This window comes from Chelonia mydas, chromosome 1, assembly GCF_015237465.2.
Source record: "Chelonia mydas isolate rCheMyd1 chromosome 1, rCheMyd1.pri.v2, whole genome shotgun sequence".
NCBI classification, from domain to species: Eukaryota; Metazoa; Chordata; order Testudines; family Cheloniidae; genus Chelonia; species Chelonia mydas.
The window spans coordinates 27865104-27880544 of NC_057849.1; the positions used below are offsets into that span (position 1 = coordinate 27865104).

The window sequence follows — 15441 nt, forward strand, 5'->3', positions numbered from 1 at the left end:
CCCTTTGTTGTGTGATGTGGAGGTGTTACGTACGAAGTTCACATCTGTGGCAACTCACTTTGTAACCTCTCATCCCTACTGCATTTTTCAAGCTCCTAGTACCAAGAACACGCAGAAGCATTGCGTTATTTCATTATATTAACAATTCTAACCACTGCAAGATCAAATTCCTTCACCAGATGCCCGTAAATTGTTGCATATTCTGACTTCATTCCTTTTTATAGTGCAAATGGAATTATTGTTTTCTTTGTGAATCTACCAAATAATTCATGACTGGTGAGAGAAGACTGGAAAAGAAATGTCATTAACCTGCTAACTTTACTGCAGAATGCTCAGTGATGCCCTCCATTTAATCATGATTCTCTAATAGCATAGGTGCTTGTAAATTCACCTGTTCTTCTATCTGGCACAGGGCGGGTGGGTGAATGCACCATTTTCTTTTATTACACTGCAAACATCCCACCTGCGAGGGAGGATGTTTCTCTTAAACAAAAATGCCACCAGGTATGAAACAGCGACAATAGTCCCCAAAGTGAGAAGCATGGTGAAGGTTTTAAAAGGAAACAGCTGAACGTAGACGCCGTCCACAAGGGAGCAGCCTGGGTAGTGGATTATAGGGGGGATTTTCAGGGAAGGCTCCCCTGCCAGCAGCCTTAACAGGAACCCGAAGAAGAATCCAGCAGCTGAGCCATATGTGTTGGTGTTGGGAATGAAGAGGACACAGCAGAGCTGGGGAAAGAGAAGGGCGTACACCAGCTCACCACTCAGGAACCACAGATCATAAATAGAATGGAAGTAAAAAGCCAGCCCTGCAGCTGCTGCCCCAAAAACCACCATGGAGACCCTCATTATAGAGACAACTTCTTTCTCTGTAGCCTGTAAAATAAGAGAGTATTGTTGTAGAAATCATCACTGGCTCATTTTTAATCTGATTCTGAATCCAATCTCAAGTTTACAATGATCAGATAAATAATATCCAGATTCAAATTTTACAAATGGACTTCAGAATTTAGTTTTGGATCCAGATTTTGAATACATCTACATTATAGGTATTTGGATCTAGAATTTTGGTTTGGCCCATCAGAAGCTATCTGTAAGCATTACCAACCTGGGCTGGATTTGAATTAGTCTTGACTTAGAAAAACTCTACATTCAAATCTCTGGGCCATGTTCATTTTGAAAGACATCTTTGGAATTAGAGTAGCTAATAATAATAAAAAAGTACATAGTAAAATATATAGTAAGAACTTACTATCAAATACGGGAGCTGAGCAACATAGAGTATGTCTACACAGCAAAGAAAAACCTGTGGCTGGCCCATGCCCACTGACTCAAGCTCGTGGAGCTCAGGCTGTGGGGTTGTTTCATTGATGTGTAGACTTCCAGGCTCGGGCTGGGGCCTGAGGTCTAGGATCCTCCTACCCCGCAGGGTCCTAGAACCCAGGCTGCAACCTGAACCTGAAAGTCTACACAGCAATAAAACAGCCCAGCAGCCCGTGCCCTGCAAGCCAAAGTTGCCATACCCATAATAATTTATTTTGCCATTTTGAGTTTAGAGAACTTCTGCAAGCTTCTGGTGTTTTTGCAAAACCCAATTTGACTTTGGCAGCATGGGCTAGCCTGTTGACCAGAGGAATGGGAATCAGTAGCTCTTGGATTCTGTTACCACTTCTGACTTGTAACCCTTTACGGACTTGAAGCTATCCCCATTGAAGTCTATTGTAAAACTCCCATTTGCCGCATGGGAACGGGATCAGTCTCTCTGTGTTGTATCAATAACATACAGTCTGCTAAAGCATGAATCAGTCCCTGTTGTTGTGAGATATGGAGGTGTGATCTATGAATTTCACCTTTGTTACAACACAATTTGTGACCTTTAACCACAGTTACATTTATGTTTCACAACACTTCTACTTAAATGTTCTTACCCCCATTTTAAAAGATGGGAGAACAAGGCTCCCACAGGGCAAGGCACAGATTTGTAATGGTTTTTAGGCATTGCCAGTACTTAATTTGTGCCAGGGCTGAGCCCTGACATCTCTAGGCTTGGCCGTTCATAGCCCCAGCACCTCTGGGCTTGCTGCATCAATTAAGAATGTAAAATAATTGCTTGAGACACGTCACCCAATTGCTTGAAGCCGAGCACCTCTTTCTTTACAAATTAAGCACTGGGCATTGCTGTGCTCAGTGTTGCAGCACCTAACCAAATCTCATTTTCCAAAAGGATTTCAGCAATTAGGAGCCAAAATACCATTGACAGCCGATGGGATTTAGACTCTTAAGGGCCTAAATCGCTTTTGAAAATTAGATTAGGCTCCTAAATCAGTTGGGCCTTGCAATGCTGAGTACAGCAATTTACTAAATACCTTTAAGAATCTGGGCCTAAATGACTTGGACAAGGTCACATATCCCAGTCATGACAGATAAGTGTTCAAGTTTGGGATCTCCGGGCTTCCAGCAGACAGCAGTGCTGTACTGGGGAGAGCAAATGTCATGTGAAAATTCAAGTTTCCCTAAATTTGACAAACAGTTGAAATTTTGGGAATCTGAAATCAGACACCTGAAATGGTGGCAAAAATTTTGCACAGATTTTCAGTAGTTTCTCCCCGCTGTAAATACTAGTGGTGAATCTGTCACCTGTTTCCTAAGAATTTTTCTGTAGATGTTGTGTGCAAACGTAGAGCTGGCAGAGAGAAGGGCTGAATCTGCAGAAGACATGACGGCAGCAGCGATCGCTCCCAAGCCGCCAATGGAAATGTAGGTCGGGCAGAGATAATGCAGCACCAATGGCAGTATCATGGCTGACTCTCCTCTCTCCACTGGTGTTGGGAGACCATAGCTCGTCTGGTTCCAGTCTTGAACACAGAACAAAAAAAGGAGGCGAAGAATTAAATATTTAATTCATGCTTTTGTTGCCTTCAGAGCTGTATTTCTACAAAGAGCCATCCTTCCCGCAGTTAAAAACTATGTTCTAGAACTTAGATTACGTTGTTTCCTGACTCCAGTTGGTGATCAGTGTATGTCCTGAAGCATGAGAACTGAAAGTCCTTGCAAACCTAGCTAGAAAGCATGTATATGTTGTTAATGCCAAATCCTAACACTGGTTTATGCATCAAGTAAGGGGCACAATGGTCCAATACTGCTGGGTAAACTGGCAGTGAACTGAGTCAACCAATTGGAGGGATGGTTGGTCCAGGGCACAACGTGCCTGCAAGAGTGTCCCCTCTGCTGCTTCTGGGAACAGGGCACTGGGAGGTCTGTCCGCCCTCTAGACATTGATTGCTCAGAGATGGGGTCTTTGCACTGATTTCTTTGACAGCTTTAGCCCATAAATATCAAATTCTTTTCTGACTCTTTAAGCTATTTACTTCCACAAGAGCTTGATCCTGCTCCAACTAGGGTTGAGGTTTTTTTGGAGGGGAAGGAGGAGGGAGGAGTTTGTTTTTGTTTTACCACTGAATCTTTAAATTCCTTTGAGCGTTTTCTCCCCTGAACATGATCAATGATACCGACACAACACAGTAAAGATCATGAGTATAAAGCAGAGAAGGAAAATAAGTTTTATTGGTCTTTTTTCCCCCTTTTTGCACTCAAGAGTATGTATTGTACTGTGCACAGAATAGAAATGTGGCAGCCCCTTTCTTTACCCAACATAAAACATTTTAAATATATATTAGGTATTTGAATACCTGAATCAGAAGCTGGAAGGCTCCAGCATTCTGATTCGGGCCCCTAAATAAGTTGCCTGAGTATCAAAAATGCTAAACATCCAGCGACTCCCACTGATGTCAGTAAAAGCTACTCGATGCTCAGCACTGAAACCAGCTGCTTTCTTAGGTGCCTAAATCAGGACAACGTAGTCTTATCTTTAGGCCCCATTTTAATAATCTTGGCCACTGATTTTAAACCTTGAGCAAAAAAGTACATTTCTTAAAGCCACATGATTTAGTTTTACCTGTGGATGCTGCTACGGCCCCTATGAGCACAGAGGGGATGGCCATTAAAAAGCTCCCCAATCCAGAGAGACAGGAAATGAGCCTTGCTTGTCTTGGTGAGGAGGCTGAGAGAACTCGTTGGAAATAAGTTTGCCACGGGATACTTCCAAGAACCTGAAACGTTCAAATGTTAATGCAGTGAGATAACGTTCCATGCCTGTTAGTATTATTTTATTTATTGGTAGGGCTAGTAGCACCTTCTGTTATCAAGGTTACCTGACACTTACCATTATAAGAGCTTAGTTTCAGTTGCTTATACATTTAACAAACTTTAACTGTTTTAAAAGTTCAGCCAGTATGGTCCAGCTGTTTCCTGAGAATGTGGCCTCTGAAAAATGCCTTTTTTGTGATTCTTTCTTAGTGCCTGGATGCTTGGGAGCAGAGAGTTGAAGTTTGGTGGGCGGTGGCCTTTGTTTCAGGGATGAGTCTTTTGCCAACTCTGTGGACTGGCTTTGGAATGGATGATGAAACCATTCACCCAGTCCAATCTCCCACCCCACCAGCCGATCCAAGAAAGATTTCTTACCAGATATAAGAAGTCATCCAGCCACCTTCCAAGATATTCTGTTTGTACTTGTCCAATCCAAGGGGCTTGGTAGGATTCCTGAGCAGCAGTGTAATAAATGTTTTCTGTTGCAGAGTTGAGCAGGGCAAATGGGACACAGATCCACTGGGATTAAAATGGAAACACTGAATCTCTTCACTAGCTTCCTCTCACTTCTATAGCCTATTCAAGCTCCTTGGCCTTGCCTTTGCTCTAATTTCCTCCTCTCCCACTCCTGCCTCCTACAACCATCCCAAGCTTGCTGCCTAATTGTCCCTTTTGTCTCCTCCTCCTGCTCATCTTCATTTCATGCCACCCTTTATTCCTGTTCCTGTATCTCATTCCCCCTCCTTTTCCCTAAGCATTTCCCTCAAGCTCATTCAAATTCCTTCTTGTTCTACAAGGCCTTTCAGTGCCAGCTAGACTGATGTCTATTTTATAGGGACAGTCCCAATATTTGGGGCTTTGTCTTATATAAGTGCCTATGATCCCCCACCACCTGTCCTGATTTTCGCACTTGATATCTGGTCATCCTAGTGCCAGCCCACTGTAATTCACTAATGCATTAAGGTTAAAATCTTCACTCCATGTATCATATCCTCTATGCCAAGAATTTGATATGTCAATGTTCTGTTATCAACAGGAAAAGGAGAGTCCATCAGAAAGGCCACCATATATGAATTATTGTCACCATTGTAATGTTGGATAAACTCAGACACAGAGAGATTGAGCACATTCTCAGCTGTGCACCAGGCACAAAGGAGGTGCAAAGAGTAATTTGTTTTCCCCCATTCTTGGGCCCTGTCCTGCATCTGCATGGTCATCATAGAAATATAGGACTGGAAGGGACCTCAAGAGTCTTCTAGTCCAGTCCCCTGCACTCAAGGCAGGAGTAAGTATTATCTAGAGCAGTGGTTCCCAAACTTGTTCCACCACTTGTGCGGGGAAAGCCCCCGGCAGGCTGGGCCGGTTTATTTACCTGCCGCAGGTTCGGCTGATCACGGCTCCCAGTGGCTGTGGTTCGCTGCTCCAGGCCAGTGGGAGCTGCTGGAAGCAGTGCGGGCTGAGGGACGTACTGGCCGCTGCTTCCAGCAGCTCCCATTGGCCTGGAGCAGCGAACCGCGGCCACTGGGGAGCCGCGATCGGCCGAACCTGCGGACACGGCAGGTAAACAAATCGGCCCGGCTCTCCAGGGGCTTTCCCTGCACAAGCGGCAGAACAAGTTTGGGAACCACTGCTCTAGACCACCCCTGACAGGTGTTTGTCCAACCTACTCTTTAAAACTTCCAATGACGGAGATTCTACAACCTCCCTCGGCAATTTATTCCAGTGCTTAATTACCCTGACAGTTAGGAAGCTTTTCCTAATGTCCAACCTTAAACCTCTCTTGATGCAATTTAAGCCCATTGCTTCTAGTCCTATCCTCAGAAATTAACAAGAATAAATTTTTTCCTCTTCCTTGTAACAACCTTTTATGTACTTGAAAACCTGTTACCATGTCCCATCTTAGTCTTCTCGTCTCCAGACTAAACAAACCCAACTTTTTCAATCTTCCCCTATAGGTCATGTTTTCAGAACCTTTAATCATTTTTGTTGTTCTTTTCTGGATTTTCTCCAATTTGTCCACAGCTGTCCTGAAATGTGGCTCCAAGAACTGGACCCAATACTCTAGTGAGGCCTAATCAGTGCAGAGTAGACTGGAAGAATTATGCCTTGTGTCTTGCATCGTGTAGTTAAGAGCATGGTTGCTTTATTTAAATTAATTGGTGTTTTGGATAACCGTCTTTTTGGGTTTTGTTTATTTCCAGCCAAGAAAATTATGGGCTAGATTCTGCTATCTTTACTCATGTGACTAGACAGTAGACTACACCCATGAGTAAGTGCTACTCAACCCAAGTAAGAGTTGAAAAACTGGCTTTATGTAGTCCTGGGTCTTTTTTGTTTTTACACCTAAAGTAGAGCTTTGGGGTCTGAGACCAGTGTCAATGGACCTACTTTGGACTGAGACTGGTGAAAATGCGAGAGGAATTTTGTCTCTCATCTTTGATTATGAAATACTGAGAAAACGGATAACACAGAAATGCATTGAACTTACCAGGCTGAGCACAATAAAAATCAGCTGTATCACATCTGTGTATGCAACTGAGTACAGCCCTCCCAGTAAAGTGTAGAGTATAACAGTGCATGCCGATATGATTATGGCCAAATAGCCTCCAATGTCCAAAATGACTCTCATTGTTGCCCCTGCAGACAAAGACAGTTTTGAACAATCATAACAGGTCTTATATATGCAAGTTTCTTATTATACAAATAAGTTGTTAAATGATACCAATGGCAATGCAGTCTAGCGGTTAGTGCACCTGGCTAGAAGCCAAGGATTCCGCAGTTTTATTTCTTGTGCTGTCACCAACTTACTTTGTGACCTTGGCCAAGTCACTTCAGCTCTCTGCACTTCAGTTTCCTCATTTATAATATCAGGATGACAGTAAATAAATACACAACATTACCTAGTACTATGGAAATGTGAATTTTATATTTCTATCAGTTTTACTTTAAACATGCACAAGAAACATTAGGAAAGGGAATAAATAATATATTTTCATGAATTAGCGATGAACACATAATCCGCAAAAGGTGGTGTAAAGCAGAGCTATCCATGGCTGTCTTTCCCTTGTCCTCTGTGTTTTGCTACATCATCTTTCTATCAAATACAACTGCTGAGCAAATATATTTACCTAATGAAGCAAGAATAGCTGCAAACCAGAATATATCTCCTATTAAAGGTGGAATAAAGAGAAGGCTTCCAATCATGTTCCCGTATGTTTCTTGGAGAGGATCCATCATTGTCACATAATTTTTGGATCTCATTGGATTTACAAAGAAGAGGCCACCTATCAGAAATGATAATATTGTCATTGAATTTTATACACATCTCCTAAGAAATTGTCAGAACTGTCCTCTTGTTCTAAATGATATCTGTATTAAAGCCAGCATTAGTCAATGTTCACTGGTCACACTGCAATAATTTGCTAATGTTCCCCGTTAAAATGTCCATCAGCTGATCACCTCATTAAATATCCACATTTACCAAGCTTTTTAAAGTGCACTTCTCATCAGTAACCATCTTATTCAGGCAATGCAAGGCCCTACGGAGTTTTCACTGTAAAGGGTCCTACATCATCTGAAAAAAGTGCACTTTGGCATGGGCAGTGGGTGACCCGCTGGCTCAGGGAGGCTAGTGCCTGCCTGAGGCCCCGCTGGATCCCAGAGCCCCACCCTCCACATGTCTGCCAGCCCTAACCCCCGAGCGCCCCCAAGCACAGGGCGGACAGTCCCAGCTCTGGCATCCTCCCCCCTCAGCACTGAGCAGTGCGGCCCCAGTGCCCGAGGGCCCCTCAGTGCTGGGCAGCCCCAGCCACCCCAAGTCCCGGCCACAGGCAGGCCACGGCCACCCTAACCCTAGCTCCAGCCCCAGCCTGCTTCCCTGAAGACAAGTGACCAGCTGGCTGGGGCCAAGGGAGAAGGACAAGAGCAAGCAAGAGGGGGCTTCTGGGCAGAGTGTGGGTGAGGCCACACCAGGCTCTTTGGGGAGGCACAGCCTTCCCCTGCCTATGCTACCCACCGCCCATGTGCTTTGGTCAATATAAGGCAATAGGTTTGTCCTTGATTTTGTGAATGCTAGATGCCATGCAACGTACTGAGATAAATGCTGCCCTCAGTTACATACAATGAAACCTGCAGCTCCCCTATGCCTCCTCCAAAATTAAATTATCTTGTTTTTAATGTCAGTACCTCATGAACTGAGCCCAGTCCTACACTCCTTCCTCATATCAGCAATCCTCACTCAAACAAGTAGTTCCATTAAAATTGATGAATGTATGTAGTGCCAAATCCTGATGCCTACAGGACTGCTTGTCTGGGGATTACTGACATGAGGAATGGGTGCTGGACTGGACCTGCAGTCTCTGAATGGGGCTTCTTGTGTTGGTAAGGATTACTCATGTGAGAAAGGGTTGTTGTGCCCATAGGCTACTGCTTTAGGGCCTGATTGAAATGGAAGTCAGTAGGCATTTTTCCATTGATTTCAGTGGGCTTTGGATCAAAGTCATAGTGCTCTTCACAAGGCAGATATTTCCCAGTGTAAGAGTAGCTCTTCCTTGTCTTGTAGGATTCTGCTAAATTCCTACTACACGCTTCCGGGGGAAGCTGCCCGCAAATGGCACTGATACACACCCACTACTCCAGCTTTATATGATGGGCTGGTGTATGGCTGTGTCTAATTGTGACCTGCCCTTGACATTGTAACTGCCATTTTGAAGAATGTGACTTGCATTTGGAGTGTGTAGTTGTGCCTGCCTAGAGAGGCCAAGGACAGACCAAGGCAGCTTATTGTAATGCAGGGCGCCTCCCTGAAGCAACTAACACAAGAGTCATCAGTGGTGCTTGTCAGAACACTGGATTTGCTGAAACCAGTGGGCAGGTTAAAGGAAACTGGTTCTCCCAGTTTGTCTCCCAGGGGAGTAGGACTTCAACCACCTGACTGAGATCATGAAGCTGGTCAGCAGATAACATGACAAAGGGGACTGAAACCTTATTTAAATGCAAGATCTGCTCTTGGTTCTCACTCTCTTGCTGAAAAACAGAGACTGCAGAAGGTAAAGGGCCCACGGGGCCTACCTGCTTGACACATGGACTAGGCCTAAGGACTCACAAGAAGGGATGAGCGTAGACACAGGGAAAAGAGCATTCAGGCTCCTGTTGTTTTCCTAGAGATCTGTAACTCTTGTATGCTTTGACAGCAAAGCTTACTGTGATTTTAAAAACTCCAGAGCAAAGCCTATGTGCCTTACTTTACTTGCCATGTGTCCCTAAAGAGTTAAATTACAATCCAGAGCACGCACAGAGGGGGCCAGACAAGAGGTCTGTACCCAGTAGTGGGCCTTAGGGTATGTCTACCCAGCAGTGTAAGCCTAGGCTTAAGCCTGGGCTCAAATCTAACTCCCTTGCATCCACATACCAATTGTGCTAACCAAGGGCTCGGACCTAGGTTCCCAGGACCCTGCAGGGCTGGAGGGTCCAGGCAAACATTAAGCTGGCACTGGGACCTGGCGTTCGAGCCCTATTGCTTTCCTTTGTGCACGGGGTCCCAGCTTGACTCGGGTCCCGGCAGTCCTCCGAATGTATCCCAGAGTTCCTTCAGGCAACTTCCTTAGTCTTCTCTATGCCGACGATCTGTGATGCCATCTGTTGCACTCTATTGCAAATGGAAGCTGCACCTCCCTTTGCAAATGGCAGCAGGTCAAATCAGCAGGTTAACACCTTGTTTACTGGACATGCAACCCTAGGGAAGGCGGGGCCCTAGAGAGAAGAGCCGGGATCAAGTGACTGCCCTGCAGAGAGGGGGGAGAGCACAATTCGCAGCTCAGCATGGCCGGGGAAGGATGACCCTCAACACCCTGACCGCTCCCCCTCCCTGCAGGGCTGCTGCTTGGTCTCCACTCTGCTCTCCGGCCCCCCCGGGGGCTGCATGTCCAGAGTGCCCAGGCAGTGTGTGCCGTCAGGGCAGAGAGAGGGAGCCAGCCCCCAAACTTCCCCACAGCCTCCCAGAGATCTCTTATCCCTGCCTCCCAGGGCGCGTTGGGGCAGGGATAAGGGATCCTGGAAGGTGCTGGAGCACACGGGGATGCACTTCACTGCTCTGCTGCCAGCCGGGCTGGAATGTTTTTCCTCTGAAACCTGCCTTTTATGTCAAACTTCGAAACAGACAAAAGTAAATAAAAAACAGCCAAACAAAAACACCTTCACTGAACATCCCATTTCAGAAATTAAGAATTGCGAAGTTTCACTTTCATAGTCTGACAGCCCGGGAGCCTGATGTGCGAATTCTCCTCAGAACAGCTGCACATGGGCCTTTTCCTGACTCAGCCTAAACTGGTGAAGAGCCTAGTTGTCTGGTTAGATGGTAGTTCAGTACAAAGCCTTCTCAAACCCCAGTCATTCTACTGAGACAGCCACCAAATAAGCTAATTATGCAGCTTATGTACTCATGTGATCCTTATGGGAACCTGAGTCCCACCAATAGCCAGCATTAGTCAACAGAAGGTGTGTGCGTGCGCGCGCGTGTGCGTAACTCACACACCTCCTGGGTGTGATGTTCTGTCCCATCTAGGGCAGGGGTTCTCAAACTGGGGGTTGGGACCCCTCAGGGGGTCACGAGGTTATTACATGGGGGGTCGCGAGCTGTCAGCCTCCACCCCAAACCCCGCTTTGCCTCCAGCATTTATAATGGTGTTACATATATTAAAAAGTGTTTTTAATTTATAAGGGAGGGGGTCGCACTCAGAGGCTTGCTATATAAAAAGGATCACCAGTACAAAAGTTTGAGAACCCCATATGTATTGGGACCGAGACCACTTAGAGAGAGATTAATGAGTCTGCTCTACAGCCTTAGTTAAGGGCCATATGGCATTTAACTCATGCAGTAGAGGCTCATGTATTTAGCTCCAAAGATCCCAGGTTCAATCCCGATGACCGGGGTCTATCAGTGTTACAAGTGAGCGCACCAGGGGTCAGAAAATCCTTAACCTCGAGTTAAAATGCAATGTAAATGCTCAAGCCCAAGGTTGAGTCAGGTCAACTTGAGTCCCACTAATCTTAGGCTTACATTGCTGTGTAGACATACTCTGAGAGGCCCAGAGTTAGAAGCAATGACTGGATGCTGACCAGATCCAGCTGGCTTGGAAGCACATGGGCTCCAAAGCTGGTACAATTACAGCTGACTGGTGACTGTCCACTAAGGGACTTGGCTAGGTCTTCTGTAGCAAACATGCATTGAGATTTAGGGTGTTAGGAGAATGTATTTTGGTGGGGAAATCATGGTGATACTTTTTAGCTCCACAAACATTTCAAAGAAAGAATTACATTTTGTTGAGGGCACGATGTTCCTACTGCCAAAAGGATATTGGAGAAAAACAGAATTCACAGAATATCACATGCAAGCAAAACACACAAATAAGATTCTCTTGCTGTAGATTGTCTCATGCAGGTGAATCTCTGCACCTGCACAGAGCCCCACTGAGTTCTGCATTTTAGGCCCTAATCCTCCAATTATTAATCCCTTGAATTCTCATCCTGAATCTATTGTATGTATGCAGAACATAGTCCGATAAAGGCCAATTATATCACTTTTGGGATGTCCACTATCTGACACTTCATTCAGAATCATTTAAACAGCCTGAGTATTTGACAGTTATCTGAGTGTAGAATACGTAATATGTAGAATGTATATTGTAGATGTTGGGACATATGAAAAGATGCCTGCTTGTCTGGCAGGGAGGGAGAACAGCCAAGTGAAAAGCTGAGCCAGCACTTCAATTGGATGAACAACTGGTCAGCAGTTCAATCAGGGGAACAGCTTGGTCAACAACCTGATCAGGTAAACAACTGAGTTAGCAAACTAATCTTAGTGTTAGGCAGAAAAGTGTTTATATCTATAATGACTAATTTTGTAACAATATATTTAAGGTGAGCACCTGAATGTGGGTATGCGCTAGCATTTAACCCTATGCTGTGGCATGTTTTGGTGGACTGATCTCTCATTGAATCAGCAAATAAAAGACATACTTCTTCAGCTCAAGATTCTGTCTGTGAACCTGTGTGTTCTGGGTAGCAGGGAAAAGACCCGGTCAACACTGGGAGAGGCTGCATTTTTTAGATCCATAACATTGGATTAAAAAAAAAGATTTATAACATGTTTTTGGTTTTTTTTTGTTTTTTTTTTACCAATAACAAGGGACAAAGCAAATCCTATTGGTGCCTGGACCCACACTAGTCCTCTTGTGGGAAGATAGACAGTTTCAGCTGTACCATTGATATATGCTCCTCCGACCCAGGTTGCTGAAAAAAAAAAGGGGGGGGGGCAGGAGAAATAGTGATGAGACATATATTGCCTTACTACTCTCATAAAACATATTGAAAAGTACAGAGCCAGACTGTGAACCTCTATTCACACTGGTGAGTGTTTACTCACACTCACATTTACTCCAGATTTTTTTTACTTCACATTTATCACATTTACTATCACATTTATCAGAATCTGACCCTAAAGGCTAGTTTACACTACACAGGTTCTGTGGATACAGTTATGCTGGCAAAAGCCCCTACAGGGGATGCAGCGTAGACTGACAGGAGTTTTTCTGCCGGGATAGTAACATCACCTTCCTGGACGACATTAGCTATGGCAACAGAAGCACTCTTATGTCAGCGTAGCTGAATCTATTCCAGGGGTTTTGCCAGCATAGCTGTGTTGGCTGGGGGATGAGGCTTTTTCACACCCCTGTCCAACATAGCTATGCTGACAAAACATTGCAGTGTAGACCTGGCCTGGGTAAAATTCTGGAGAGGTGATACTCAAAGTGAATAGCTACATTTGCATGGAAAACTCATTAATGTTCAGAATAGGTTTATTTTTATTTCTACTTTTGTTAATGGTAGACACTGGCTGGAGCAGATAGCAAGAACAAATAGCGTTACATTTATTGTTCCTTAATAATTTATAGAACATAATTCCCAGGTATCATGGTCCTTTACAATAGCAAATGTGTGCTTAAGAAAATAAATCCCTTAAAACAACAGTCAAGCACATACTGCACTCAAAAAAGTGAGTCTTCAGCTTAGACTAAAACCAAGCAAATCTGCTGGCCAGACAAATGTCACTTGACAGGTAAGAGGGAAAAATCTCTGATGATGGGAAAACACAGAAGAAATAGAAGAGGTGTCAGAAGCATAGTGTGTAAATGCTTTAAAGAACTATATATACATCCTTCTTTATAGGCAGATTCTGATAGCCTTACTCATGATGAGCAGCACCACATCCCACATAACAAGTAAGGTATTCAACACGAGTGAAGGTAGCAGAATCTTGCCCTAAATTAGCACCACATTCTAACCTCTTGAGTAGTATCATATTCCTTAGGGAGTCCCACTAATTTAAGTGGGACTACTCAAGACATTAGGGACTGCTCAGTGTGAGTAGGGCTGGCACAATCTGGCCCACAATGCTAATAAAACTTCCATATCCCAGACTTAGAAGAGCAAATTTATGTTGTGAATGAGAAAAGCTCAACCTGAATGTTTTAGTAAGATAAACAGATTTCCTTTCAGAACACTTACCAGTTGCAGTGAATAATCCAATGAAAAAATTCATGTTCCTGCTCCCCACTATGATCATCTCACTTGGTTTCCCTTTCTTCTGGTCCTTTTTGCTTTTCCAAGAAGCCCAAATTCCAATGGCTAAAGTTATTGCATAAAACACAATTAAAGCTACCAAGCCAGGTATATTCAGAGCCATTTTCTGCAGTTTATTCTGGACCACAGAGATGAATATGGATTCAGTAGTGCTCACACAGTACCAAAAAGAATTATGAGCCAAAATTTTGGTCAAGGTACTGGATGCTATGTCTCCGTCTTTCAGTCTCCACCCTTCTTGAGGAAATATCCAATCCTGCCCTCTGGGTGGAAGTAGGGTGGGGTAGATAAGGGAATGGGACTAAGGCAAATAAGCATTTATGTGTTGTATAATGTCAGTCTGATATCAATGAGGGGAAAAGTAATATTTTGTATGATATGCATTGGCATGTGAATAATCAGTATCCATTTTCCTTGGTTCTCGTTATGAGGTCAGAACATATGTGGATGAGAATCTTGTCTGAACAAAGTTGACTGAAATTAAAAAAAATCATTATCATAAAAAGAAATTCAGGAAAGAAAAAAATCAATGATCAACTGAATGAGTAGCAATGCCTTATTCAAATCAAGCTCAAATCAGTTCCATTGATAAAGGCAGGCAGGGGTGCAGACAGTGTTGCACCGTACCATAAAATAACAGGTAACACAGCTGTTTCTCTGGAGGCTGTACTTAACTAACTCCTATTAGAATGTTTCTCAGGTAATTAGAAAGAGAAATCTTTCTTTGATAAATTTAAGAAGCTGTCCTTCAAACAGATAATGAACCTCCAATAGGAACCCCTAACACAGTAGGATGTGAGTAATTTATATAGTTTAGATGTCAGCGTTTTGGTTGCTCTGTGGCTGAAATCCTGCTCTGGGCAGTAGACTTTCAGTCTTTCTCCTTCTGTCCACTGAGATATGATCCTTGATGCCAGGATCATATCAAAGATTGTTTCTTGAACAGTCCTTCATTTGCATTCTTAGCTGGAATTTATAAGTCCAAAACATCTTAACAGTTTCTTCCAAACACATCACCTCATGCAGAGATCAAGGGGCAGCAATTTTGTGAAACTCACATGGCACAGCTCAAAGATGACCTTTAGTTTAACAATACACACTAAGAACTAACGTACATTGATTGCGGCTGTGGAGAGTCTTGAAGAGAAAGACCTGAGGAGAACCTTGGTTTTTTTTTTTATTTTTTATTATAGCATTCTGTAAACAGTCCATCAGCAATCCCTCTGTGTACAGTGTTCTCAAAACATTCTGGAAGCAGTATGAAGCTGTCCTGATTGCAGAATGAAGGCCAGTTCAAGGTCCTTCATGCTGCTGGGTTTGTGGCCCAAAAATTCTAATCTAACAGCAAACATTTTGTTTGAGCGAGAGACGCGTTCAAAGTGCAATTATATGAGAGGTTTTTAACTAAATTTTTGACAAAACAGATGAATCTGACATCAAACTGTAATATGAAAAATTCATTAGAAATAGCAGAGGAAGCAAGATTTGTGTAAACTTTGCTTCAATCTGACGGGGATTTGTACAAATAGAAATAGTGTGGTTGTTTTCATTTAAAAAAGAAAAAGCCTAAAGGCCAAATTCTGATACCGAATAGTACTGTAGTCTTTTAGTGATCTTATTAAAATCAGGTACTATTCAGCCTGAATAAGAGTATCA

General features: G+C 43.6%; 1 protein-coding gene across 1 annotated transcript; it reads right to left on the bottom strand.

Moving 5' to 3' along the window:
• Positions 1 to 353: 353 nt before the first annotated feature.
• On the bottom strand, positions 354 to 13891 carry LOC102930672 (high-affinity choline transporter 1). Its single transcript, XM_007069479.3, has 9 exons — positions 13711 to 13891; positions 12322 to 12435; positions 7275 to 7430; positions 6635 to 6783; positions 4522 to 4665; positions 3956 to 4109; positions 2638 to 2855; positions 410 to 876; positions 354 to 375 (listed from the first exon to the last, which is right to left on the bottom strand). The coding sequence occupies exons 1-9, from the start codon at positions 13886 to 13888 to the stop codon at positions 354 to 356; spliced, it is 1602 nt and encodes a 533-aa protein (XP_007069541.3). The 5' UTR covers positions 13889 to 13891.
• Positions 13892 to 15441: the final 1550 nt, after the last annotated feature.